Source organism: Paramisgurnus dabryanus, chromosome 3 (assembly GCF_030506205.2).
Source record: "Paramisgurnus dabryanus chromosome 3, PD_genome_1.1, whole genome shotgun sequence".
NCBI lineage: Eukaryota > Metazoa > Chordata > Actinopteri > Cypriniformes > Cobitidae > Paramisgurnus > Paramisgurnus dabryanus.
The window spans coordinates 2073242-2099029 of NC_133339.1; the positions used below are offsets into that span (position 1 = coordinate 2073242).

The 25788-nt window shown below is 40.4% G+C and overlaps 2 protein-coding genes across 2 annotated transcripts in view; both read left to right on the forward strand.

Moving 5' to 3' along the window:
- Positions 1-25788, forward strand: part of LOC135733733 (Fc receptor-like protein 5) — a gene marked incomplete at its 5' end in the record, with an annotated part of 237936 nt that overhangs the window by 100511 nt on the left and 111637 nt on the right. The window lies entirely within an intron of this gene.
- The window catches only part of LOC135733734 (Fc receptor-like protein 5), a 57839-nt gene that overhangs the window by 18824 nt on the left and 13227 nt on the right, over positions 1-25788 (forward strand). Inside the window, exon 3 of the mRNA XM_065252526.1 lies at positions 12476-12739. Within this exon, the coding sequence (XP_065108598.1) occupies positions 12476-12739 (264 nt within the window). The remainder of the gene's footprint in view (positions 1-12475; positions 12740-25788) is intronic.

A 25788-nucleotide genomic window follows, 5' to 3' on the forward strand; every position in this document is an offset into this window, starting at 1 on the left:
TTTAGATGGTCCTTGTTAACAGAAGAATCTGCCAACAGAACAGGTTTAACAAAAGAATCAGGTCCAATATCATTTGACGCATTGAAATCCTTACAAGCATAATAAGGTTTCAACAAGTTCACGTGACAAACTTTCGTCTTTTTTCTTCGATCTGGCGTATTAATTATATAATTCAGATCAGAAATCTGGCGCGCAACCGTATATGGTCCAAGAAACTTTGCCTGAAAAGGAGATCCAACAATAGGCAACAACACCAACACCTGGTCTCCCGGCTGAAAGGAACGCAACTCGGTTCGGCGATTCGAACAATTGTTTCATTCGATCTTGTGCTTTATTCAACGATGCCTTTGCCAACTGGCTTGCCTCATAAATTCGTCTACGAAAATCATTAACGTAAGACAAAACATTTTTCGGGGGATCGGATTTTTCCCAGTCTGCCGATAAAACAGTTAACGGAGTTCGCACATCATGACCAAAAACAAGGTCGTTCGGACTGAATCCAGTACTTTCTTGCGCAGCTTCCCGAGCTGCCATCATTAACCAAGGTAGACCAGTCTCCCAGTTCATACCCATTTGGACGCAGTACGCCCTCAACAAAGACTTCAACGTTTGATGGAATCTCTCCAGTGCTCCCTGACTTTGTGCATGAGAAGCACTGGAAAGATTATGTTGAATATGGAGTTGTTTCAACACTTGAGTAAATACATTAGAAGTAAAATTACTTCCCTGATCAGATTGAATAATTCGCGGTATTCCAAAAACTGAAATAAACTGAGTCAGTGCTTTTATAACTTGCTTAGCTGTTATAGAACGCAAAGGATATACAGCGGGATATCTAGTTACTTGGCACATGACCGTCAGCAAATATTCATTACCCGTTTTTGACTTAGGCAATGGCCCGACACAATCTATGATTAGGTACTCAAACGGTTGACTAATGGCTGGAATTGGATAAAGAGGAGCCGGTTTCAAAGACTGGTTGGGTTTTCCAGTAAGCTGACATGTGTGACAACATTTAATGTATTTAGACACATCACGCTTCAATTTGGGCCAAAAAAACCTTTTCAAAATTAACTGATATGTTTTTTTCACACCCATATGGCCAGACATGTCATGTGCGGTCTGTAACACTAGCTGCCGAAGAGATTGGGGAATTACAAATTGTATCATTTCATCACCAATTGCAAACTCTCCCTGTGGTGTCCACTTCCTAACTAACAATCCTTTGTCTACATAATACCCAGACGAAAGATTTACAATTGTGTCATGCGAGACAACTTGGTCAAATAATTCAGTCAGAATTAAATCAGCTCTCTGTTTTTCAATCAATTCCTCACGTGACACAGACAAAATTGAAGGGATATCCAGCATTTTACTCACCGGCTTAATAGATTCAACTTGTGTTTTACTCATAGAACGTGTTATTACACAAGATGGTAACACACTTGAAGAAATCAAATTGTCATTACAATCTGGTTTCAAAATAACCGGCGATGGTGTAACCACTACATGTGGTGAAACATCTCGCCAAACACGATCACCAGCCAAGTCATTCCCCAAAACTATGTGTACTCCTTCCACAGGCAAGCAGGGACGAACAGCCACTTCCACTTCTCCCTGGATCAACTCAGAATACAACATAATCTTATGAAGTGGTACAGACATAACATTTAAACCAATGCCTTTAATTAACACATTACTTCCAGTATAAGAATCAGTTGAGAAAGGTAATACCGATTCTAACACAAAGGTTTCTGACGATCCTGTATCACGTAATATCTTAACTGGTACGGTTTTTGTGGAATCTACCATTCTAACAGAACCCTGTGTAATGAATGGTGCAAAAGGTGAAACACATGGCGAACAATCTTTCTGCACATTATTCACTGTTGAGGGAGTTATAGCCAATGCAACAGGCCTTACAGAAGAACCAAATTTCACATTCACTTTAGAACTGTCCAGTTTTGTCTTCAATATTGGACACTCGTTCTTCCAGTGACCAAACCCATGACAATAATTACACTGATTTGCCCTGTCTTTTCCTTCCTCAGAGCTGTGTAATTGTTTGCCAGGTAACTCGCGTGTAAATTTAGAAAACTTACTTTGCTTTCGCCAAGGTTCTTTTCGAAAGTTTTCATCAGGTCTAGAAGTAAAACTAGTTTTATGAGTCAATGTGAACTCATCAGCCATAACGGCCGCCTCATACGCTGAATCAGGTTTGCGTTCATTTAAGTAGACTGCAACACGATCTGAAATGGTATTTTTAAATTGTTCAAGAACAATTAATTATTTTAAATCGTCGAGAGATTTTACATCGGATGCCACACACCAACGATTAAAATAGACCATGATATCGTGTACAAAATCAACATGTGTCTGATTTTCCTTCTTATTCCAAGACCTGAATTTTTGTCGATAGGCTTCTGGTACAAGCTCATAAGCCCTTAACACTGCCGCTTTCACTGTTTGATACCTAGACGCATCTTCCACACTTAGTGAAGAATATGCCTCTTGTGCCTTTCCTGTCAAAACAGACTGCAACAACAAAATGCGCTCATCATTTGGCCAACTTCGTGCATCCGCAACTCGTTCAAACAACAGAAAAAACCTTTCAACTTCTTTTTCTTCAAACTTAGGAACCAGTCTTATATTATTCACCGTATCAGACCTAACTGAACCTGAAACATGTTCTGAATCGCCTGTACCAGCAATCTTTCCATCTCTTATTAAATCCAACCGATAACGCTCAAGTTCAATTTGTTGCTGTTGCACTTGAACTTTAGAAAGTTCAATACGATTTTGAACTTCTAACTGCTTCGCTTGTATATCGGTTTGAATTAATAACAACTGTTTTTGTTGCTCAAATGTTAACTGCGTTTGTGCTAACACATTACCAAAAGGTAACGTGTCTTCCAAGACTTGAAAGGTCAACACCTTACGACCAATTAAATCTGCCTTTACTAAGGATTTAATACCCTCTTTCACACGTTTATCTTGATTTGTTAGATCAATTTGATAGTGTTCGGCAATTTCTAATAGTTGATCCCTAGTCAACTCATCTAACAAGGTTTCGGATGGTGCACTAATAAATTCCTGAGTTTTTGAGGACATCGTGAAAAAAAATATATACGGCTACTACAAAACAAGAATTTGGAATAAGCAAATCCCCCTAACTAAATTTCAAAACTATCTAAACTCATACCTAATCTTCGTACAGTTACTTGCAGCGGGGTTTTAAACACTCTAAACCAGTGTTTGCTATAGTAACCAATTTCCGAGTCACTACAACAAAACACGGAGGTGTTCCCGAGACAAACGCTCTAACTTCTTTCACCGCACAAAAACAACAAACTAAAATAAAAAAATTGAAACTTCCCGTTAAGGAAATCCCACTAAACCTAACCAGGGAAAAGCTTATTCACAAATACTTCAGTTGTTAACAAAAATTAGCCGTACTTACCAATTTAAACTCCTGCAAGCAATTATCAAATCACCCAAACCAACCACTACATCCTCCATTCTTCTCCTAACGAATGCTATCACAAAACTTTTTTTTCTCAAATTAATTAAGTTAAAAAATATATTTATCAGATAACCAAACAACAAATTTTCCAAACTACAAGATTAACAAACGGTCGGACGAGCCCCCATATTTGTCACGACTGGCTCAGAGCCGCGACAAATAAGAGGAGGACTAGGTGGTTGGTAAGGGTAATTAAATGTTTTATTTAACATAGATAGAAAAAGTAAGATTAAACAATAAAATAATCAACAAAATTACTGCAACATCTTTCTGATAAAAGATGTAAAAATATCAGAAAGAACCAAAACAAAATCACATACTAAAGAAAACAAAACAACTTAACCCAGGAGCACCAAACTCAGGACATCCTCACAAAGGCAATCACTCCTCTTTTCTTCTTCTTCTTCTTCTTCTTATGATTTTGAATGGCGGATTGCAACCAGCTTTTTGGAGCATTACCGCCACCATCTGGACTGGAGTGTGGATCAAGAGGTCAACCCACACTTACTTAAATCCTTTTAAATAACCCAGTTATCTTCAAGAAAGGAAACAAAAATTGAAAGCAAATGTTCTCTGATCCTCTTTGCAATAAAAGCTGTAAATTTAATGTCATCTGGCTCTCATTAAGTTGTGAGATCAATCTTTGTCTGGCTTGATGGTATTTAGGACAATACATAATTACATGCTCTATGGTCTCTTGACTATTGCAATATTCACACATTCCATCAACATGCTTTTTCATTATAAATAATGTTCCATTTAATCCTGTATGTCCTAGCCTCATTCTAGACAACACATCTTCTTCTTGCTTATTTCTGCATGTATTCTTGTACTTCCCCACTTCTCTTTGGAATTTATACAGGTGTCTCCCAGACTGTTCATTATCCCACATAAACTGCCATTTTTCTTTTGTTTTAGCTTTAATTATAGTTTTGACTTCAGCTTTACTGTACTCAACATTCACCTCTATATCAGGTAGTTCTGCTGCTTTCTTTGCACACATATCTGCCAGTTCATTACCTCCTACACCTATATGAGCTGGTACCCATATAAATGTAGTACTAATACCAGACTTAATCAGATTGTTCGCTAGTTGCATTATTTCATACACTATGTCCTGCCTTGTCTCAGAGTGAAGAAACTTAAGGCTTGTCAAAGCTGAACTGGAGTCTGAGGCAATCACCGCTTGCTTAGGTCTGTTGCTCTCTACCCACATCAAGGCCAGCCATATTGCTAACAGTTCTGCTGTATATACTGCCAAATCATCACTAATTCTTTTTGCAACTTGAATGTTTAATTGAGGGATAACATACGCAATTCCCATTTTCGTATCAGTCTTCTTAGAAGCATCAGTATATATAATAATTCCTCCTTTATATTTCCTTGAAATGTATCTCTGTACCTTGTACTGATCCACTTCATTATCCTCTTTTTCCTCCAATAAGCCTAAATCAACTGGTACCTCTGCCAAAAACCAAGGAGGAACCCCTGGGTAAACTACTGAAGGGCTTATTTTAAGTGCACTAATTCCCATTATTACTACCTTCTGCCTTATTGTCCATCCAAAACTTTTAATTAAGTCATTCTCTCTTTCTTGACATTGCCATAGAACTGACTGACTCAAATGTTTGTCACCATGACCCCTCAAATTCGCCCAGTATACAAGAGACAATTGGTCTCTTCTGAGATGGAGAGGCATCTCCCCCATCTCAACCTGAACTGCTGCTACTGGAGTGGTCTTAATTGCCCCACAGCATAGCTTCAAACCTTGATTTTGAATTACATCTAACTTTTTTAATGATGTTTTGGCAGCTGACCCATACACTATACACCCATAGTCCAATACCGATCTCATCAGCCCTGTATAAATGGATTTCAAAGCAGTTCTACTTGCACCCCATTCTACTCCACGGAGACATCTCATCACATTCAATACTCTCTTACATTTGTCTATAATTTTTTGAATATGCATTGTCCAAGTCAGTTTTTTATCAAACCACATACCTAAATATTTATAAGCTTCTACTCGTTCTAATTCTATTCCAGATAACTTGATTTTTACATTCATACTTATTTTCTTCCTAGAGAAGAATAACGTCTTTGTTTTGTCTATAGAGAACCTAAAACCCCATTGACAGGCCCATTCTTGGACTTTGTTTACTGCCTGCTGCATCTTATCCCGTACAAATTCTATATTTCTTCCCTTTTTCCACATTGCTCCGTCATCTGCATACAACGCTACCCCAACTGAATTTTGTATATCCTGAAAGATATCATCAATCATTATTGAAAATAATAGTGGACTGATAATGCTTCCTTGTGGGACACCATTTTCCACACTGTAGCTTTTACTTAGTTCTCCATTTACTTTAACTTGTATTGTTCTGTCAGATAAAAACCCTTTTATCCACTGGAGCATCCTTCCCTTTATTCCCAATATTCTTAACTTAATTAGCATACCATCTTTCCACAACATGTCATACGCTTTCTCGATATCAAAAAATACTGCCACTACAGATTCTTTATTCACCTGCGCCTTCCTTATTGTATCTTCTAGGTATACAATGGGGTCCATGGTACCTCTACCTTTCCTGAAACCACTTTGATATTTTTGCATTAGACCTTTATGTTCCATCCAATATGTAAGCCTGTCATTGATCATCCTCTCCATAGTTTTCCCCATCTGAGATGTTAAAGCAATCGGCCTGTAGTTATTCGCTTTTTGAGGATCTTTCCCAGGTTTCCTAATTGGAATGATTATAGATTCCTTCCAGGTTCTAGGAATGCAATTACTTATCCACACTTTATTATACATATTCAACAACACATCCTTCCCCTTATCACTTAAGTTTTCCAACATGGAATAACAGATTTTATCTTTCCCTGGAGATGATTTACCTAATTTCCTCAATGCATTACTGAGTTCAAATTTTGTAAATAATACATCCAGTACCCCTTCAACACTATCCTCATTGTCAAACACATATTGATATTTTTTAACTGTTTCTTCTCTACCTCTCTTTTCTTCATAGTGTAAATTTTCTGTGCTGTGCACCTTGGCTAATGTTTTTGCCATAACCTCTGCTTTTTCCTTACTACTAGTGATGATTCTTTGCCCCTCAATCAGCATTGGATATCCATATTCCCTTCCATTCCCTTTCATTTTTTTAATCATATTCCAAATTCTCTCCACTGGAGTTGTTCGACCAATTGAATCACAGAACTGTTTCCAGTAATCTTTTTTCACCTGTCTTATAGTTTTCCTGACCATTGCTTGAGATCTTTTATATCGAACTAAATTCTGGTAATTATGTGTTCTCTTTAATTCTTTAAACGCTTTATTTCTATCTTTTATTACTTCCTTACATTCTTTCGACCACCATGGTACTATTTTATTTAACGTCTTAGGCTTAGTTTTTGGAATAGAATCACCTGCTGCAACAATTATACCATTGCTAATTTCACAACATAATCTTTCGACTTCATGATTATTATCAATAGATGTCAATAATTCATCACTAACTTCTCTATACTTATCCCAATCTGCTTTATCCAAAATCCATCTCTCTTCTCTTACTTCATATTCCTTTCTTAATTCCACTCCTATCTGAATTCTAATAGGATAGTGATCACTTCCTACTGTATTTTCTCTCAACACCTCCCAAGTACATTTAACTGCAAGTGTTTTAGTGACAATAGTGAGATCTATTGCTGTCTCTATACCCCTTGTCACATCTATTCTGGTTCCAGACCCATCATTCAGACATACTAACTCTTTCTCTTCCATAAATTCTTCAATTACATTTCCATTAACACCATCCCTCTCTCCCCATAATGTACTATGTGCATTAAAATCCCCACAACAAACAATTCTCCCTGTCAAATCCTTCCAAATATCCTCCAGATGTCTAATCTCTATTTGCTTACATGGATTATAAAAGTTTATAATGGTCACCTTATCTTCACTTGACCTTACTTCTGTGATTATATACTCCAAATCTTTTCCTGTTTTAATCTGTCTATACTGAAGTCCCCTTTGTATAAATATTACAACCCCTCCTCCTTTACCTACTTCTCTATCCCTTCTTATAGAATGATACCCCTTTATTACAAAATCCAGCCTAGGCACTAGCCATGTTTCCTGCACACAAATTATATTAGGCTTTTCTTTGAAATTCACTCCTCTTTTCCACTCACACACTTCCTTTTAAACCAAAGACACAGGTGGAATTCATTAGCAGCCGAAACAATGAGTCTCCTAGCCACTCCCACCGGTCGACCAAAGCAGGAACACCTGGAGGCTCATCGCAGAGGCTCATCACACCACAAATGCGTATAATCCGTGAAATATAGATATATTGTCCATTGTTTACATCAGACTTCACATGCAAGTCTTATAGAATATAATATACAATCTGAGGATTATTTACATCAGAACACTTCAATATGAGATTACACTCGTGTTCAAAACCAGCGGTCAAACTTTGTTTCTAAAAGAAGGCGGGAGTATAATACATAATATCCAAACAACGCTGTCAAATATCGTGAAGTCATCTGACTCGCTTATTCCTCCAATGACTTTATGGAAAATTTTGATAGACAGAACGTGTAGCCAATTAGATAACGAATCCAACGATCTTTGTGTGACTTTTTATTTCCTGGTGTGGAAACAGCATTTTATACGCTTACATAAGAATAAACAATAAGAAGAACGAACGTTTATGCATGTAAACAAAAGACTTTTATTTTGGGGCTGACTGGCACTTAGAAAAGGCACTAGTCTTACAAAACTCTTGCAAGAACCTAATTTTTGGAACTATTGCCTTCAAATGTGAAATATAACTTCCTGGAAACCTGGAAAAAGAAGCTCAAAGTGTCTTCTATCTAATGATACCACAGTGCTTATACTCTAAATGGTTTAGTAAAAACAGCCCTTTTAGTGAAAGTATGTATTTTCATGGTTTGGGCCAGAGTGAGGGTGCTTTTCAAGAGGTTTTAAGCATTATATCAGTGGTAGTTGGCCCAGCGTGCTTCTATATTGTTCCCAAGGGATCAAAGACACAGCAGCCCCTGTATCCAATTCCATCTCCATTTTCTTTCCATTTATAACAGGCAGTGAGATTTGTGAATATTTCCCTTTTTGTGACATAGCATAGCACCCAACTCACAGTCAGTGTCAGATTTATTTTCCTCACTTTGAATTTCTCTTGTCTCAACATGAAAAATTTTCTTCTTTCTACCTTTCACACTGTGCTTACTTGCATTACCTCTCTGTTCAGGTTTCCATTCTCGTTTACGACCGTTCTTGCCTATGCTCTTACACATACGCCTTGTGTGGCCTTTCCTCCCACACTGATGACAGTCACGATCTTTGTACCAGCATGCTTCATCATTATGATTAGTTTTCCCACAATGCCAGCATTTTTGAGAAAACACGCGTTCACTTTAAGCGAGCCACTTAACTGCTGCACGTCACACGCTGCTGTCTCCGCCGATACAGCGTAATCAACTGCTTTCTGAAACGTGAGATCTTTCTCCGTCAAAAGGCCCTATTCTGTACGGTTTCACTTTTAAGTCCACAAACAAATCTGTCCCTTAGTGCATCTTCCAAGTAAGCACCAAACTCACAATGTTCCGAAAGTCTTTTCAATACCGCAACATACTGTGACACGGTTTCTCCTTCTCCCTGATTTCGCATGTGAAACCGGAATCTCTTCGCAATTACGAGTGGCTTTGGAGCGAAATGAGCAACGCTCTCCCAATATCTTCATAGTCCATCTCCCCAGGCTTGTCGGGAGCAACCAAACTTCGAAGTAGTCCATACGTTTTCGATCCCAGCACACTTAATAGCACCAGCACTTTCTTTGCATCCCTAATCTCATTAGCTAGGACGTAATGTTCAAAACGTTCAAAGTACGTTGTCCATTGCTCACTGGTCTCATCAAAGGGATCCATATGTCCAAATATTCCAGCCATGATGTGTCTGTCTCTTTTGGCTTGCACTGTAACGTTAGACTCTTCGGAATCAACTCTTAACAGCTACACCAGCTCACTAGCAAGGTGTCGTTTTAGCGTGGTTGTTCTTTTTGTTTTCCAAACTTAACCAACACCGGCACTTCTCTCGCCGATGCAGAGAAAAGTCTTCAGGAATACACAACTCGTCGCCAGTTTATATTATGTTGCTTGCTGATGTATGTATATAAACAATTTTATCGAAACACATAGATCAACACTCACACGCTGTTTTGATGATTTACTCACTTCTTCCACTGCTTTATTTAGTACAGAACTCACTCTAATATAGAAAACTGGACTTTTCCCCATAGCGTCAGCTACTGATGCAATGCTCCTTCCTGTTATTTCAGGGTACTAGGGTTATGTGAGTAACCTTATCGTTTCTTATGCAGACAGATTCTATGCACTGAAAAGATGGAGTAATATATCAAATCTTGGGTGATTTTGTCAGAGAACAAAAATCAGCATAGAGACAGAGCGCAGCGCGTCATAACCTGAAAACCACACCCACCGGGGCGGGGGGGGGGGGCAATCCAACTGTATCTCCTGACTTTGTATTGCGAGAGGCTGCCTCCTTGTCATTTCTGGCTTATAACAAAAAACAGAATAAAGCCCAAAAGCTGCTGTGTGACAATATGTACAGCTAACAAGCCAAAGAACCCAGAAATAATCGCCGACTATGTTTCCCCCTAGTGGACGCAGTTCTACTGATATGAGTACTATGAAAAGTTGCCTGTTTCCACTTTTGAGTCTTTAAACGCTAGTTTTTTGGGGTCGACAGCTTATAAAAACTTATTTACAGATTAAACTTAAAAACAGAATAATACCTAAAAGCTGCTGTGTGACAAGGTATACAGCTAACAAGCCAAAAAAAAAACAGAAATAAGTTTTTATAAGCTGTCGACCTAAAAAAAAAACAACAACAAAAAAACGAGCGTTTAAAGACGCAAAAGTGGAAACAGGCAACTTTTCATAGTACTCCTATTAGTAAAACTGCGTCCACTAGGGGGAAACGTAGTCGGCGATCCACTTTTTTCTCCTAAAAAGGCTTAGTTTTATGGCTCGACAGCTTATAAAAACTTATTTCTGGGTTCTTTGGCTTGTTAGCTGTACATATTGTCACACAGCAGCTTTCAGGCATTATTCTGTTTTTTGTTATAAGCCAAAAATGACAAGGAGGCAGCCTCTCGGAATACAAAGTCAATGGAGACGGTTGGATTGTTTTCCCTCCCGGTGGGCGTGTTTTTCAAATTTGCATAACTGCGCTCTGTCTCTATTTAGCAGTTAAGCATAAGTGACTGCAGTGCTGCCAATCATTATAACTCCACCCTCAGGCCAACACACCAGCAACAGAAGAGATTTTTAACAGTGAGAGGAAAATAATGTTTTGATGAAGGATTATGAGGGCATATGAATTTTAAACAAATAATGACCAGCACAGATCAATTATTTATAACAAACACTGCAATATTCCATAAGAAAATAACAACTGTCATTTTTGATTCAATAAACATCTGTGTTTTTAGCAGCTAATATTCATTGTCGTCAGTGTAATAGCTTGAGTCACGAGTTGTACTGTGTGATATGACAATAGCTTGGTGTCTCAATCATCTCTATAGATTGATGTTGCTCTGTATGCTTTGAATCTCTCTTACAGCATTTTCATGTCTTTTGCTGATCTCCTTTCACTGCGCCACATGAAATCAAACACACATAATGCAGATCATGTTGCAGGACTTGCATTGTTTTTTAATACTTTTTGGGACAGCACTATCTTATAATCAAGGTCCCTTACATCCCATCCATAAAATACATTATTATTATTATTATTACAAATATAAACTAGCTGCATTTATAAACAAACATTGCCTGATGCAACTGCCTAAACTTTCAGATGCTGCTCATATTCTTCTGCAAGTAGTTACAGTTACATCCTAAATCTTTAGTATAAACTCACCTTCAACAAAAGACCCCCCCCAATAAAAGCACCTTGACGGCCTTAACATTCTCTGAACACTGTGCTGAGAAACACTAATGAGCATGAATGAGAACATAAAGCATTAAATGTCTTGATGTTAAATAATTATTAGGTACAGTTTTATCCAATTACAGAGCTTTTTGGATCATATTTCAAACAGAGTAATAATAATCAATGCCATATTTCCTTATTTGATGTTTTCCCTTTGTGTCCTTTTGGAAACTTTTTAAGCAAAGACCAGGAGACTTGAGTTTTTTATTGAGCTGTAGTCTTTATTGCAGAAAGCAATGTATAAATCAGAGTATAACCGCTTTGGCACTTCAGTCATCAATTTTGACTTAAAGTATAAATGCATTACATTTAAAGTAATTTAAAGGGGCAGTCCCTTCAGATGGAAACAATGCCTTCAGATTACAATAAAAACATGAAGAAAGATTACAGTCAGTCAAGAAAGAGCAGTTGTAAATGCATCCCAGATCACCCCCCTTAAAGCAGGTAAACATGATAGCAGGGAAGGGCATGTGTAGAAATACCCCATCACCTCAGTTTAGTGTCCTCTGCAGATTTTACCCATGGATAACAAAGAAGAATTGTTCACCAACTCACCTAATGGAACAAAGACACAATAGACAGCCAATAGCTGCATTTACGGTGCTTGTTTCTCTCATATTGAGGTGAAAAGATACATATAATAATAATTTAATAAAACAAAAACTTACATTATTTTCCTACAGTCCACCTGTCTGTTTCTGCTTTTAAAACAAATAAATTGTGAGTTTCTCTGGGCTGTTGGATTTCAAATGACAGCAACTCTGAATCAACACAAAACTGACAAATATTTTCATAAGTGTATCTGGTTATGATATAAACATTGCTATAACATGATCATTATTACCAGTTACAACAAAAAATATATTTTTGGAAAAAATGGTTACGACTCAGTGATTTTATATTGACAGATATAACACCAACTCTGACTGTGCAGCCACAGACGTCTGTGTTCATTGGAGACACAGTTACTCTGACCTGTGAGGTTCATCAGTCCACGGGATGGCAGTTTTTCTTTACCAAATCATCAAACATTGAATACTATGAAACTACAGGAACTACAACAATCAGATCTGTAAAAGTCTCTGATGGAGGAGAGTACAAGTGCAGAGCTGGAAGAGGAAACCCTCAGGTTTACACAAAATACAGTGAACCAATAACAGTGACAGTACAGGGTAAGTATTTATACTCACATAATACACTTTGATCTAAAAACACAATGTGAATTATTTTACTAAACAAGTGGCAATTACAGTTACTGAGGATAAACCATGTAGTGCTTTGGTTTGAATATGCATATTATGTAGGACTAGTTATAAAAAAATGTATAGGCCTACAAAACATTATCTAAAACAATTTTCCATGTTTTAAATAGTGCAAAATTCCATTTCATTAAATTCCATTGAAGATACCGTAGAATGTAAAACTGTAGTCTATTTACCTTGTCATAGATAAATAATGAGAGTGCTGCGGTGATGACATATTGTGAGCCTCAAACACGTTTGTTCCCTTTCAGTCGGTCACTACGACGTCACGTCGTGACCGACGAATTGGGAACTCGCTTAGAGAGACCAATCTGCTTCGTATACTACTAAAACGCCAATGAACTTGGCCTTGAGATATTTGCATAATGCTGGCGCCGCCCCGCCAGGTGCCTATATAAGCAGCAGGTGCAACTATGGAAATTAGCTTTTTCGCTTCGAAAGCCGGCATTATCTGCTACTGAGAAGCTACTTGCTCTTCTGGGAACGGTTGCTGAAGTTGATTGACAAGCAGTACTAACACAGCGGTCGCTCGCCGTATTCCACGGCTCTGCATCTTTTTTGTTTTGAGTTTAGTGTGTGCGTTGCCTCTCCCTGTGCGCATCATCAGCTGAGCACCTAAAGAGTGATTTCCCTAAAAGAGTGATACGTGAGAGCTCTGTGTCTTTTTAAAGACAGCCACTCTCTCGTATATTCGGAGATCAGCGTCCTTTTCAGGATAGCTTTTCGCCCGTGCGATCTTGGATGCGAGAAGGATAAGGGTTCCAGTGACGGTCACGAGCACTGTCTTCGTGCTTAGGCATCGAGCACTCTGAGGCTGCGTTCGTGGAAAGTTTCTGTTCTCTCTGTGAGAGCATAACCCTCTTGGATTGCGGAGACGACTGTCGTTTCTACGGGAACGCTGTCCGCGCCTTTGCAGTGCTGACGCCGCCATGGTGCGGCTGTCAAGCGCTCGCAGGGCGCCCTTCGCGTCACTACGCTGAGTAGGACGGAGGATGCGTCCTCCACCTACCGGCCTTCTCATCCTCAGCCGGTTGAGGCTCCGGTGGAGACTGCAGAGTCGTGTTCTACGATGTCTGCCGAATCCATTGGACCTCCTTCTGGTCCCGTCACTTCTGCAGCATCAGAGGGGTGTCCATTTTTTCCTCCGAGCCAGAGTCGTTCCGGAGATGGCGGCCGTGCCCGCTCGAGCGGCGGAGACGGTAGAGTTGGAAAGGTTAACCCCTCTCCGCCCGAACCGTCCCGCCCACATGATTGGTACTTCGGAGCTGCTCGGGCCTCTCCTCCTGTGCCTTTCTTTCCCGACGGCACGAAGAGCTGACGTGATTTGCGGCCGTCCGGCCGTTCAGCTTTCACCCCTCACCTCCCTCACCAACGGAGCCGCTAAGGGTGGGGACCCCTTCAGTGGAGCGGGGTGCGTTCCTGGAGGGACCACCCAACCCTTCCCTCCCGTGTTTGTAGACAGTCGTCCGGTTACGGACGCTGCCCATCAGGCATGCCGGAGAGGCGGCTTCGGCCCTGCACGCAATAACGTTGCTGCAGGCTCACCAAGGATTTCCGAGGGAGGCCGCGACCTTCAGTCGTGCGATGTCCACCACAGTGGCTCAAGATCGCCACCTTTGGCTGTGTCTGGCTGACATGACGGACGCAGACGAGAACAACTTGAATGCTCCGGTCTCACAGACCGGCCTCTTCGGCGAGCCCGGGGAGTCCTACAGCTCCGCTGCGCAGACTGAGGCGATCTCCTAGGTCAGGGGTTCCCAAACTTTTTTTCCTGCGCACCCCCTTCTATGTCCCAACCCGGTTGGAGCACCCCCAATCCCCACTTCAAAAAAAAAAAAAAACCCTACAAAGATTTGTTTTTAAAGACTCATCATGTTTAATCATGCGAAAAATTCACCAGGGGCCGGTTGTAAGTCCTACGTCGAGCTTAGCTATGTCTGACATTGTGAAAAATATTTACGCTTTTTCCACCATCTGAAACTACGACCAGACGCAGCTACGCTCAGTGTAGATGATGCTCGCCCCCGTGTATGCGTTTAACCACTGTGATATTTAGATGCCATTCGAGTGTACTATGGTAAAAAACTTACACTTACTGCCGTCAGCTAATAGATGATGTATGAGAGTTTCCTCATGTTTACCAGTGTCCTCTCCTTCTAGATGCGTGCGTAATGTGCAGACCCATCATTCACGAAAGCCTTTACTGTTTGCACAAAAGGTGTATAATAGTTTGCAGATTCATTATAACAGCTCAAGTTAAAAACAAAATTAAATGAAAGCTTTTAATAAGTTCTCTACAGTGTCTTTGTAAGTATTTATTTATTTTATTATATAATTCATTGGCGGTCTCTTTACCATGCATGAAAACACATTGCTCGCGTATCCTGTGCATTAGACGTGCCCATGTCTCGTCACATTTCATTATTTCTATTTTTGCCATAAAAAAGTCTCTCTCTCATGGTCCCTCTCCTCCTTCGTGACTAACAACTTTATCATAAGACATCCCACACTTGACAGTTTCCCTGTTTTCAGCCAGTTAAGCATATTTATAATATATATGGAATGAATGAAACAAGTAATTTTAGTTTTTTATTTAAAATAAAAGCTATCAATTTATTTTAGTTTTTTATTTAAAATAAAAGCGATTACAAAGGAAATGTTTACTGTTCATTTTTTTTATTTATTGTATGGAAAAATCCCACTTAAAGAAACAGACCCCCATTACATTTTTCCTCTCGCGCACCCCCTGGTGGCAGCTTGCTTACCCCTGGGGGTGCGCGCACCACACATTGGGAATCCCTGTCCTAGGTCATGCCCCGGCAAAAAAGAGAGCTGCCCTTGGTCCACCACGCCGGCTCCTCAGTCTGCCTCTCGCCGTCGGCATCCTGCGGTGGCCACCTCCGTTCCCCTCCTCGGACCCCATCTCGGCAGTGCAGGGGAACCGGTCGTCAGCAGCTTGCCCCGCCCGCTTAGCCGCTTCCCGTGAAATTTGGGAGTTTAAGTGGCCAGTGACGGGTGACCCGGATTGGCAGAGGATCACTCTTCAGGAGATGGAGCTCCTTCCCCCGATAGAGGGTCGGGTGGAAAATCCTTGGTTTGCATATATTCCACCGGCTGTTCGGCCGGTACCCACTTAACCACACATAAGAGTGCATTCCTCTTCCCTCTCTAGGTCTCCGGAGGATCGAGAGAGCCGTGAGCGGGTACACACCAGCTCCCCTACCTCTCCTCTATCGCCAGCGGGTGACCTGAGGAGTCCGAGCTCTCCGCTGAGGAGACCGGACCACCAGCACCCTCATCGGAGTCTGCACTCTCCGTAGAGGAGACCAGACGACCGTCACCCTCAGCGGGCTCAGGTCAGTGTCACACACACATACTGTAGATGTTTATGCTGTCACAGCAGACGCACCGGCAGTCCCACCTGTCTCGCTTCGCTGCCCCACCGTGGGTACTTCGGTAGTGTCGTTAATTCTCCTCGTACGGTGCCTGGGTGCTTGGCTTCAGTTCCCAGCCCGTTTCGTTGGGTTTTACGCATGATCCGCCTCGGTTACGAATCCGGCACACCCCAAAATTCGGGCTTTCGTTTCACTGTGGTGAAAGCGTCCGATGCACATGTACTGCGTGCAAAAGTCGATATCCTGTTGGCGAAGGATGTTCGAGCCGGTCCCTCTTACCGAGATGATGATGATAGGGTTTTTCCAGCCTTTATCTCATAGTACCCAAAATACGCGGCGGGTTACGATCGATTTGATTTACGCACCGGCTCTACGAAGGTGTTCTTTTTGGATGATAACGCCGAGGCTCGTATTTCAATATTCAGATCGGTTTGCAGCCTTAGACCTGTAGACGTGTACTTTATGTGTCCATCTCCCCTCGCTTTAGACCGTTTTTTCGCTCTGCGTCGTGGGGTGGGCATATTAATACTAAGTACACCATTCGAGCTGTCTCTCTCTCTCTCCGTGTCTCCATGTGCTAGTCACGGCATTAAAATATCAGAGAGAGAGAGCGTTGTTCGCATTCTGCTTTTATGTACGTCGACTTATAATAGCCTGTTCTTAGCAGACGTGCGCGAACACAGAGAGTTAATGCTTCGGCATCTCGCTCGTTTAAGTCTTCAGGTCGACTGGGAAAGAGCAACTTTGCCCCGTGCAGAGGATCCTTTTTCTCAGTATGGAAATAAGACTCGATCGACTAATTGGCATGTTTTATAAGAGCGCGCAACCAGTCAGTTCTGACTTGCCTCGGTTTAATTCGAGGGAAGTACGCGGTCCCTCTGAAACAATTTCAGAAGCTCCTGGACATATGACAGCATGCTGCGGCTGTGACAACGCCCGAGCTGCTTCATACGAGACCGCTTCAGCGTTGGCTTACGATCGAGTCTCGAGGAGAGCGTGGCACACCGGCATACACGTGTAAACATTACACCTGCGTGTCATTTTTCAATTTTTCCTCGTGGTAGACCCGGCATTTCCGATAGAAGATATGCCCCTGAGGGGTCTCCTGGCATTCTGTAGCATGCAATGCCCTCAGCACGGGATGATCAGCCACGTATGACGGGCTTGCAGTCTCAGGGGTGTGCATAGCACCCTAACTGCCGCGAGCGGTGCGCTGTATATCTGGGACTTGTACGCTCCGCTATGGAGATGCGAGGGAAGGATGTATTAGCCGACACCGGTAACATTGCGACTGTTGCGTTATTTACCGTTAAGGCGGTTTTGCGCTCTCGTCACCTGTCGCATCTCGCTCGTCATCTCCTCCTTTGGAGTCAGAAGCATCTGAGGTCCCTTCGTGCCATTTCTTCCCGGGTCGCTCAATACAGCGGCAGACGCGCTCCCGAGCTGCGCCCCCGGCGAATGGCGACTCCACCCCCACACGGTCCAGCTAATTTGGAAGAAGTTCGGTCGTGCGTAGATGGATCTGTTTGCGTCGCCAGACGATACCCACTGTCGCCTATTTTATTCACTAACCGAGGGCAGCCTCGGCGTGGATACGTTGGCACACAGCTGGCCGTGGGGGATGCGTAAATACGCATTCCTTTCAGTGAGCTTTATCGCGCAGACTCTGTGCGAAGTCAGGCAGGACGAGGAGAGCCTTTTTATTAATCGTCTGTACTGGATGACTAGGAATTGGTTTTCATAGTTAATGCTCCTCGCGACAGCCCTCCCTGGCAGATTCCCCTGAGGTAGGACTTTCTTTCTCTAGGAAGGGGCACATTTGGCACCCGCACCCTGACCTGTGTGATCTCCATGTGTGGTCGTTGAGCGCGCGCAAGGTTTAAGTGATTTACCACAAGCGGTATCTAACACAATCGACGCGGCACGAGCTCCGTCCACAAGACGGGCTTACGCGTTTAAATGGAACCTTTCGTCACCTGGTGCTCTTCGCAACGCGAGGACCCCAGAGAATGCTCTATTAACATTGTGCTTCTATATCTTCAACAAAGGTTAGACGGTAGGCTGTCACCCTCCACCATTAAAGTTGATATCGCCGCTATTTCTGCTCATCACTCACTTATCAACGGCAGATCAGTTGGCCAGCATGATTTGGTTGTTAGATTTCTAAGAGGCGCTCGCAGGCTAAACCCCTCGCGCCCCCCCTTTATTCTTCCCTGGGACCTGTCCATGGTGCTGAAAGCCCTTCAGGGACCTCCGTTCGAGCCTTTGCAGTCTGCGAGTCTGAAGCTTTTACCTCTCACTAGCTGTATCCTCGCGAACCTATGTGTCTGGCTCGGGCTCCACATTGTGTCCCACCTGTGTTCCCGGCTTTCTCAGCGAAAAGAAGCTAATTTCCATATTTGCACCTGCTGCTTATATAGGCACCTGGCGGGGCGGCGCCAGCATTATGCAAATATCTCAAGGCCAAGTTCATTGGCGTTTTAGTAGTATACGAAGCAGATTGGTCTCTCTAAGCGGGTTCCCAATTTGTCGGTCACGACGTGACGTCTCCGTTCCCTCCTTCAGGGAACGAGGGTTACATCCGTAACCGAGACGTTTCCTCCTTATATAAATCTTGTGCATGCAAAAGGAAAACATAACCAATCTCAACAAAACACACACTGACGTTACAGTGGCGATCTACACCCCAACATTAAATTATACATTAAATGAATAACAACGTTGTTACAATGTTAAAAAAAGTGATTGCTGAGTCAGCTCCATATGCTAATTAATGCTGTATGCTAGCGTTTAGGCTGAAGTTCTACTATTGACAGTACAGTTATGTTTTGCAAGTTCTTACTGAACAAACAATAATTTACCAAACAAAAACGCCCATTTACAATATCTGAATAAATTATTTTTTTCACCTTTATTTAACCAGGAAAAAAATCCCATTGAGATTCAGAATCTCTTTTTCAAGGGAGTCCTGGCCAAGACAGCAGTATAAAAGTTTCATAATTAAAATATACAACAAAAACATACAACATAAAACATATCATTTTTATTCCTCAAAATCTTTATCTTCGTCTGATAGAGGCTCAAACATAAGGGGCTCTATCTTACACCCGGCGCAATGCGCGACGCAAGTGTCTTTTGCTAGTTTCCACCCTGCACAATTATAATTTTCATGTTTGGCGCCACGTTGTTTAAACATCAAATGCATTTGCGCCCCCTTTTGCGCCCATGGGTGTTCTGGTCTGAAAACGAGGTGTGTTCAGGCGCATTTTTGGCGCGTTGCTATTTTGAGGCAACAATATGTTTTTGTTATTTAAAGAGCGCATTAGTAATATGCGCCTACAAATGGGACGACAACGCGGGATTGCTCATCACATACATGAATGCGCAGCAGCACAAAAACGTTTTAAATATGAAAGATTACAGGATTGAATGTAAAAGATTATTATTGAGTCTCTTGGACATAAATGAGGACTAATTATGAGACGTTAGAAGACAAATAGAGCTGCTCCACCTGCAGCCTGGTAAGTAAATAAATGCTTTGCTTTAAACAAATGCATCTGTTTTTAAATGTTTTTTTTATAAATGCTACCTCACGGATTTATTTTATATGATGACTCTGTACCTGTGGATATGGTGAGATAAGAAATATTTTTAAGTAATGCTTAAAAAAAACTGACGCTGTCCAAAGGCTGAAACGTGCGAAGAGCCGTTTGTAAATTCTTTATCTCCTGTTTGTTATAAAAAAAGTATTTTTACAGTACAAACCTTTTCTTACATACTTGTAAATTACTTTTTTGATGATATTGGATAACCATACATTTAAAACAATTAAAAGCCTGCTTTTTTACTTCCATGACTAAAAGAAAACGGGTTTTAAAGGTTTTAATAAAAAAATAATTTCAATACAAGTGAAAAACAACACAATTATTTAACATTAATCTTAAACTGAGGATCTTCTTTCTCCGTTTAGTTTTCAGTTTACAAAGCCGTCATCTAAATAGGGATTATGCACAGCGCCAGCGCAACTGGCTTTTAAAGGGGATGAGAGCTGAGACTCTCATTAGTTTATTGCACGTTACGCCTAAAACACACCCATTACTCATTAGGAAAATATGTACAACCCTTTTTGACCGTGCGCTCGGCGCACAAACCATTTTTCCTGTCGTTAAATTAGCAAAAGTGGCATCGGAAACGCCCATTTAGACTGTGCGTCGTGCGCTTTAGACAATGCGCTTAGATCGTTAAAATAAGGCCCAAGGTCTGTTTGCTTACTCAAAATCTAAATCATCATTATTATTTATGACCATTCAAATAAGGTAATATTAGATCATTCCATTCTGAGGACAAATATCCTAGGGTTGTAAATGGACATATCTCTGGGTAATTTTTGCACCTAGAGTAATAAAGTCACATACCTTCTATTTAGATATCAGAGAACAATGTAACATATTGTATAAATGGATTCTTTTAAATAATTTCTTTAACACCTTTAATATTTTGATTATAGTTACATTTTAATGTGTATCTTTAAATATAAAAATTCCCACTGTGGATTATATGTGGGGTTTATCTGTAAAATATGAATGCACTAATGATCTTTTACCAGTTAAAAAAAAAAATATTAAAAAACAAGTCTAATCTTTTTTGTTTCGACAGATATAAAACCAAATCTAACTGTGCAGCCACAGACGCCTGTGTTCATTGGAGACAAAGTTACTCTGACCTGTGAGGTTCATCCGTCCACTGGATGGGAGTTTGTCTTTATCACACCACAGACTCAATCCACTGAAACTACAGGAACTAAAATAATCAGATCTGTGCAAGTCTCTGATGGAGGAGAGTACAAGTGCAGAGCTGGAAGAGGAAACCCTCAGGTTTACACACAATACAGTAAACCAATAACAGTGACAGTACAGAGTAAGTATTAATACTCACATAATACACTTTGTTCTAATAGCATGATTACATTATTTCCTAAGACACTGAACGAGATATAATATATGCTTACACAAAGTGTGAGGGAGTAGAATCCATATGCAAAAGAGGTTTATTGGTAAAATTCCCGAAGGGCAAGCAAACAAATCCAGTCAGGGTACACTGCATGAAAAGTGGGATTTTCGTCCCCGTAAGCGCCTGTAGGCTCCCGAAAATCTCCCGAATTTTCGGCAGCTTTCCTCAATTTACCAGCAGCGAGCTTCGCGTTTGTCTGTGTCACAAATTGTCATAAACGAACCATGACATACATCTATAGCAGGAGATGTAATCACTCAGTATTGGCTGAAGCCACAACTTTTAAACAAGTAAAATCCCCCGTGAATGGTTGGCAGATGACTTCAAGCCAATCACAAGGGATTTTTCTTGTTTAAAAGTAGTGGCTTCAGCCAATACCGAGTGAGTAAATTCAAGTCGGGCCGTTACTCTAAAGAGGGGGGTTATTGGGCACCCTGGCTCATTATAAATGTAAACCCCAATAATAATAATAATAATAATAAATAATTTATGTTATCATTTTTTTATATATTAATGTCATTGTGCTATGTACTACATTATTCACAACATCAAGGAATATAAGAGAAAACAAAGAGGTTTATTTATAAACACACAGCTGTTTATTCAAAGAAAGAGCTTTATTTATAAACACACAACTATGTACAAAGCAGCATAATGTCTCTTATATTGTACTCCAAACACGTCAAAAAGTGCCTAAGATGTTCGGGAAAGATCCCTAAAAATCTTTTTCAAAGTGTTGAAAAAAAAAACCTCAAAAACGTTGTAAAAAAGTCACTTTTTCACGCGTATATGGTGAGTTGCCCGGTACTTTGGTATCGCCTCTAATCTGGATTGCAGCGTGGCACAGAGCTCGGAGAGTTCCAGGCTGCGAGAGGGCGGTGGCCGCACAATCCATCCAGACACCCCGCCAACAATGCCGTATTCCTCATCAGATATGAGATCTATGGTGGCGCACTTCCAAATGTCCATCTCATCCTCAGCCAACACACTTCGTCTCGCTTCCAGCAACTGTAATACAATCAATAAGGACAATAAGTGACCTGAAAAATACTCACATTGACAAAAAACTGATCTAATATAATAAATCTTACCATTTTTCTTCTGGAGCGACTCCGAGCTAAACTTTTCGCATTTTCCGCCTGCGATGCGAGTTCAGGTTGTTTGTATCTGAAACTCCGGCGTACCGACTCATAATACGTCTTACGGGCAGCTGGAAAACAATTAAATGAGACTGGTATTAATAAAAAGAGTCACGGTACAATTAAACAAGAAATGAGGAAAAACATTAGAAGTTATACTTACAAACAATGTCGTCATTCTCAGCAGTAAATCTGGACTTGCTGAAATAGCCCCAAGCAAATCGGAGGTCACGGCTTTGTTATGAGGCGACGTTAGTCTGTGAAAACAAAATGTGTGGGTTTAAGCTCGGATCTATTAACGTATCTATTTCCTTATACAAGAATAAAAACATTCTTTAAATCGTAACGTTACCTTTGCTCTGGTTCATAGCGCCTGCAGTGTGCCTCAGAGACGCCGTACAGCCTCCTGTAAATTACAAGACAAAAAACACCTCTTAGTTATAAAACACACAGCTTGGGCTACTTCAAAAAATATGCTTATACATAAAATTATTCTTACCGCAATCTTGGGATTGTGCACCCGTCTGCTCTTCTTGGAGAGTTACAAACACCAAACCAAACGTCTGTTACGCTTGTCGACACTGCTGTGTGAGCCGTGACCATGACCTCGCACATGATTGGACGAAGGCGAGAAGCCTGTCGGGCTCCTCCAATCACATGCGAGGTTATTGATATAAGGAAAATCTTGTGAGACGTGTGCGCATGCGTATGATATAAACAACAAACGCGATGTGCCGGAAGCTCTGTGTGAAATCAACACAGTGTGCTGTCAGATGAAAGATGTAAGTCCCAAGACTGAAGAAACGACCTCGGCGCTTCTGTAAACATTGCAACACTGAAGTGTGTCATACACAGTATTTTGACCACAGAAAGCGCTATTTAAAAAATGGAGTTTGGGAGAAAAAAATCCAAAAGGGCTACGTCAGATAACGTACAGAGCCTGCTGCTACCCAGTCATGAATCCGCTGTGAGTGATGTCCCGTCATGTGTAAAGACCCGGAGGATAACTTTACTGGAGTTAGAGAGATTGGTGAAAGTGAAATGCACTCCGAGGACCCAGAAAAAGAAGTGATTGAAGAATTTGAAGAAACGCACCCAGCGAATTTCAGTTCAGACAACGGTGAGCATAAATACATATTTTTTATATAACCTTGGCTTGCTTTACGTATGTTATCATTTTAAACAATACTAAAACATATCAACAAGTAAAGTAAAATAAAATCAACAAGTTAAACAAAAACGTTGGAGTTAAATGTGGTTGATTATCACTGTTGTTGTTATTTTAATAGTAAATTATAATTGAATAGGAATATCGCGTTATAATGCATAACGTTATCTTCTGTTTGTTGTTTTTCAGACGAAACAGCAGATGACCAAAGCATTCGTCTTTTCCTGGACATCTCCTGTTGTGTGGTAAGCATGAAATTACATTTGGATATACTAGTATAAAGTTCAATACATGCTAATCCAGAGCTGAAATGGGAAAACCTAACAATTTTCACCCAAATGATTGTTTTCCACTCTTAAATTTCTGTTAGTTAACTAATGAAAGCAACTAAAGTATAAACACACTTTATAAAGTATTAAAAAATCCTAAAATGAAGTTGAAGTGGATGAAGTTCCCACAAAGTACTTAACTGGTTCATTGCACTAAAGCTAGCTGTTTGAGATGCACATGATCTTTTTCAACTACAGTTTTCAAATCTTTTCATACTCAAATGGCCCTATTGATGAGAAATGAACATATTAATTATGTTCTTTTTAAATCTCAAATGACCATATTAACGATGGGCTTTTCAATCTCAAATGGCCACATTTATGATGGACTTTTCAATCTCAAATGGCCACATTCATGATGGACTTTTCAATCTCAAATGGCCATATTAACGATGGGCTTTTCAATCTCAAATGGCCACATTTATGATGGACTTTTCAATCTCAAATGGCCACATTCATGATGGACTTTTCAATCTCAAATGGCCATATTAACGATGGGCTTTTCCATCTCTAATGGTCTAATGGTGGTGCTGAGTATGTGCATTGCATGTGTTTTAAATATGTCCTTTAAAATTTCATAGGATGACTATGTGGATGAAGAGGGGGAAATCCTTGCTGAGGAGCAGAGTGAAGGCTATCCTCACATACAAGATGGGGAGGAGCATGGAAGTGATCAGGCCAGAAGTGAAAAACCAGAACACTTGTTAATGAAACTTTTGGGCATGATGAAATTGACTGGTATCCTCCGTGACGACTTCTTACAGTATGTGGGTTGTCCAAAATGTATGACAGTGTACATGCTTACTGAAACCTATGAGCTCAGACGGGATGGTACAAAGGTTTGCAGGACTTGTGGTCACATCCCATTCTACATTCACCCACAGCAGAGGTCTGCATTAAGGAAGAAATGTGGCTCTGCCTTGCTAAGCAAGACTACATATTTGAGCAGTGAAGAGTATGTCCATCCAATACGTTCTTACTGATACAAGAGTGTTGTGCAGTCTCTGGGAGGACTTGTTAAAAGACTTGGATTTGAAGAGAAATTAGATGAAAGGCGAAAGCGGGAAATGCCAAAGGGTGTGTTAGGAGATGTATATGATGGACAAGTATGGCAGGATTACCAGTATGTGAATTCAATAACTGTAGTCATGCCACTATGCACAGTATTTGAGCTGTGATGTAATTGCACAAGTTTCCTTGCTTCATTCCCTTCCAGACAGACATTTTGTTGTTTGACATGTTGTTTGCATAGAATGCACAAATTGAGCCTGATTAAAACTCTGTTAAAACAATTAAAATTGTTGAAATAAATTGTTTTGTGTATCTTTTTTTTACCTAACATTGGTTATTGCTAATGACATACAGAGATATTCATATATACTGTTGGCCTGGACAAACTGAATCTACTTAAAGGGATAGTTTAAAAAAAATTAGGGAAAAATATTTTGATAGTATTGTGATAAATGATGAAGAAAATATTTTGATAAATGATTGTCATTAAACTTAAAGATGATTTTGAATTACTCTGTCCAACATCTCCGCTTAGTTAACTGAGTTGAAAGATTTTCTATTTTTAATTCATTTATAATTATAATTCTCTTAGTGTTATAAATGGTATTATAACACAAAACTCATGAATAAGTCAGTCATTGAATAAACTTGATTCTCCACTGAAACACACACAAAACTGCGAAAAATACAATACAATGTGCTGTTTATGTCAATAAACACTGATCACCTGAACGGTGACTTTCATTAACAAAAATGGTAATTTATCATTTAAAACTAAACAACATGAATAATATTAGAGCAAAAAACCTCTATGACATTTTAACAAATATTTAAGTAGTTAAAGTTCTTATTAGTTCTTAATTCTGTAAAAAAGCTTAAATAATCATAATATTCAGGGACAAAGGAT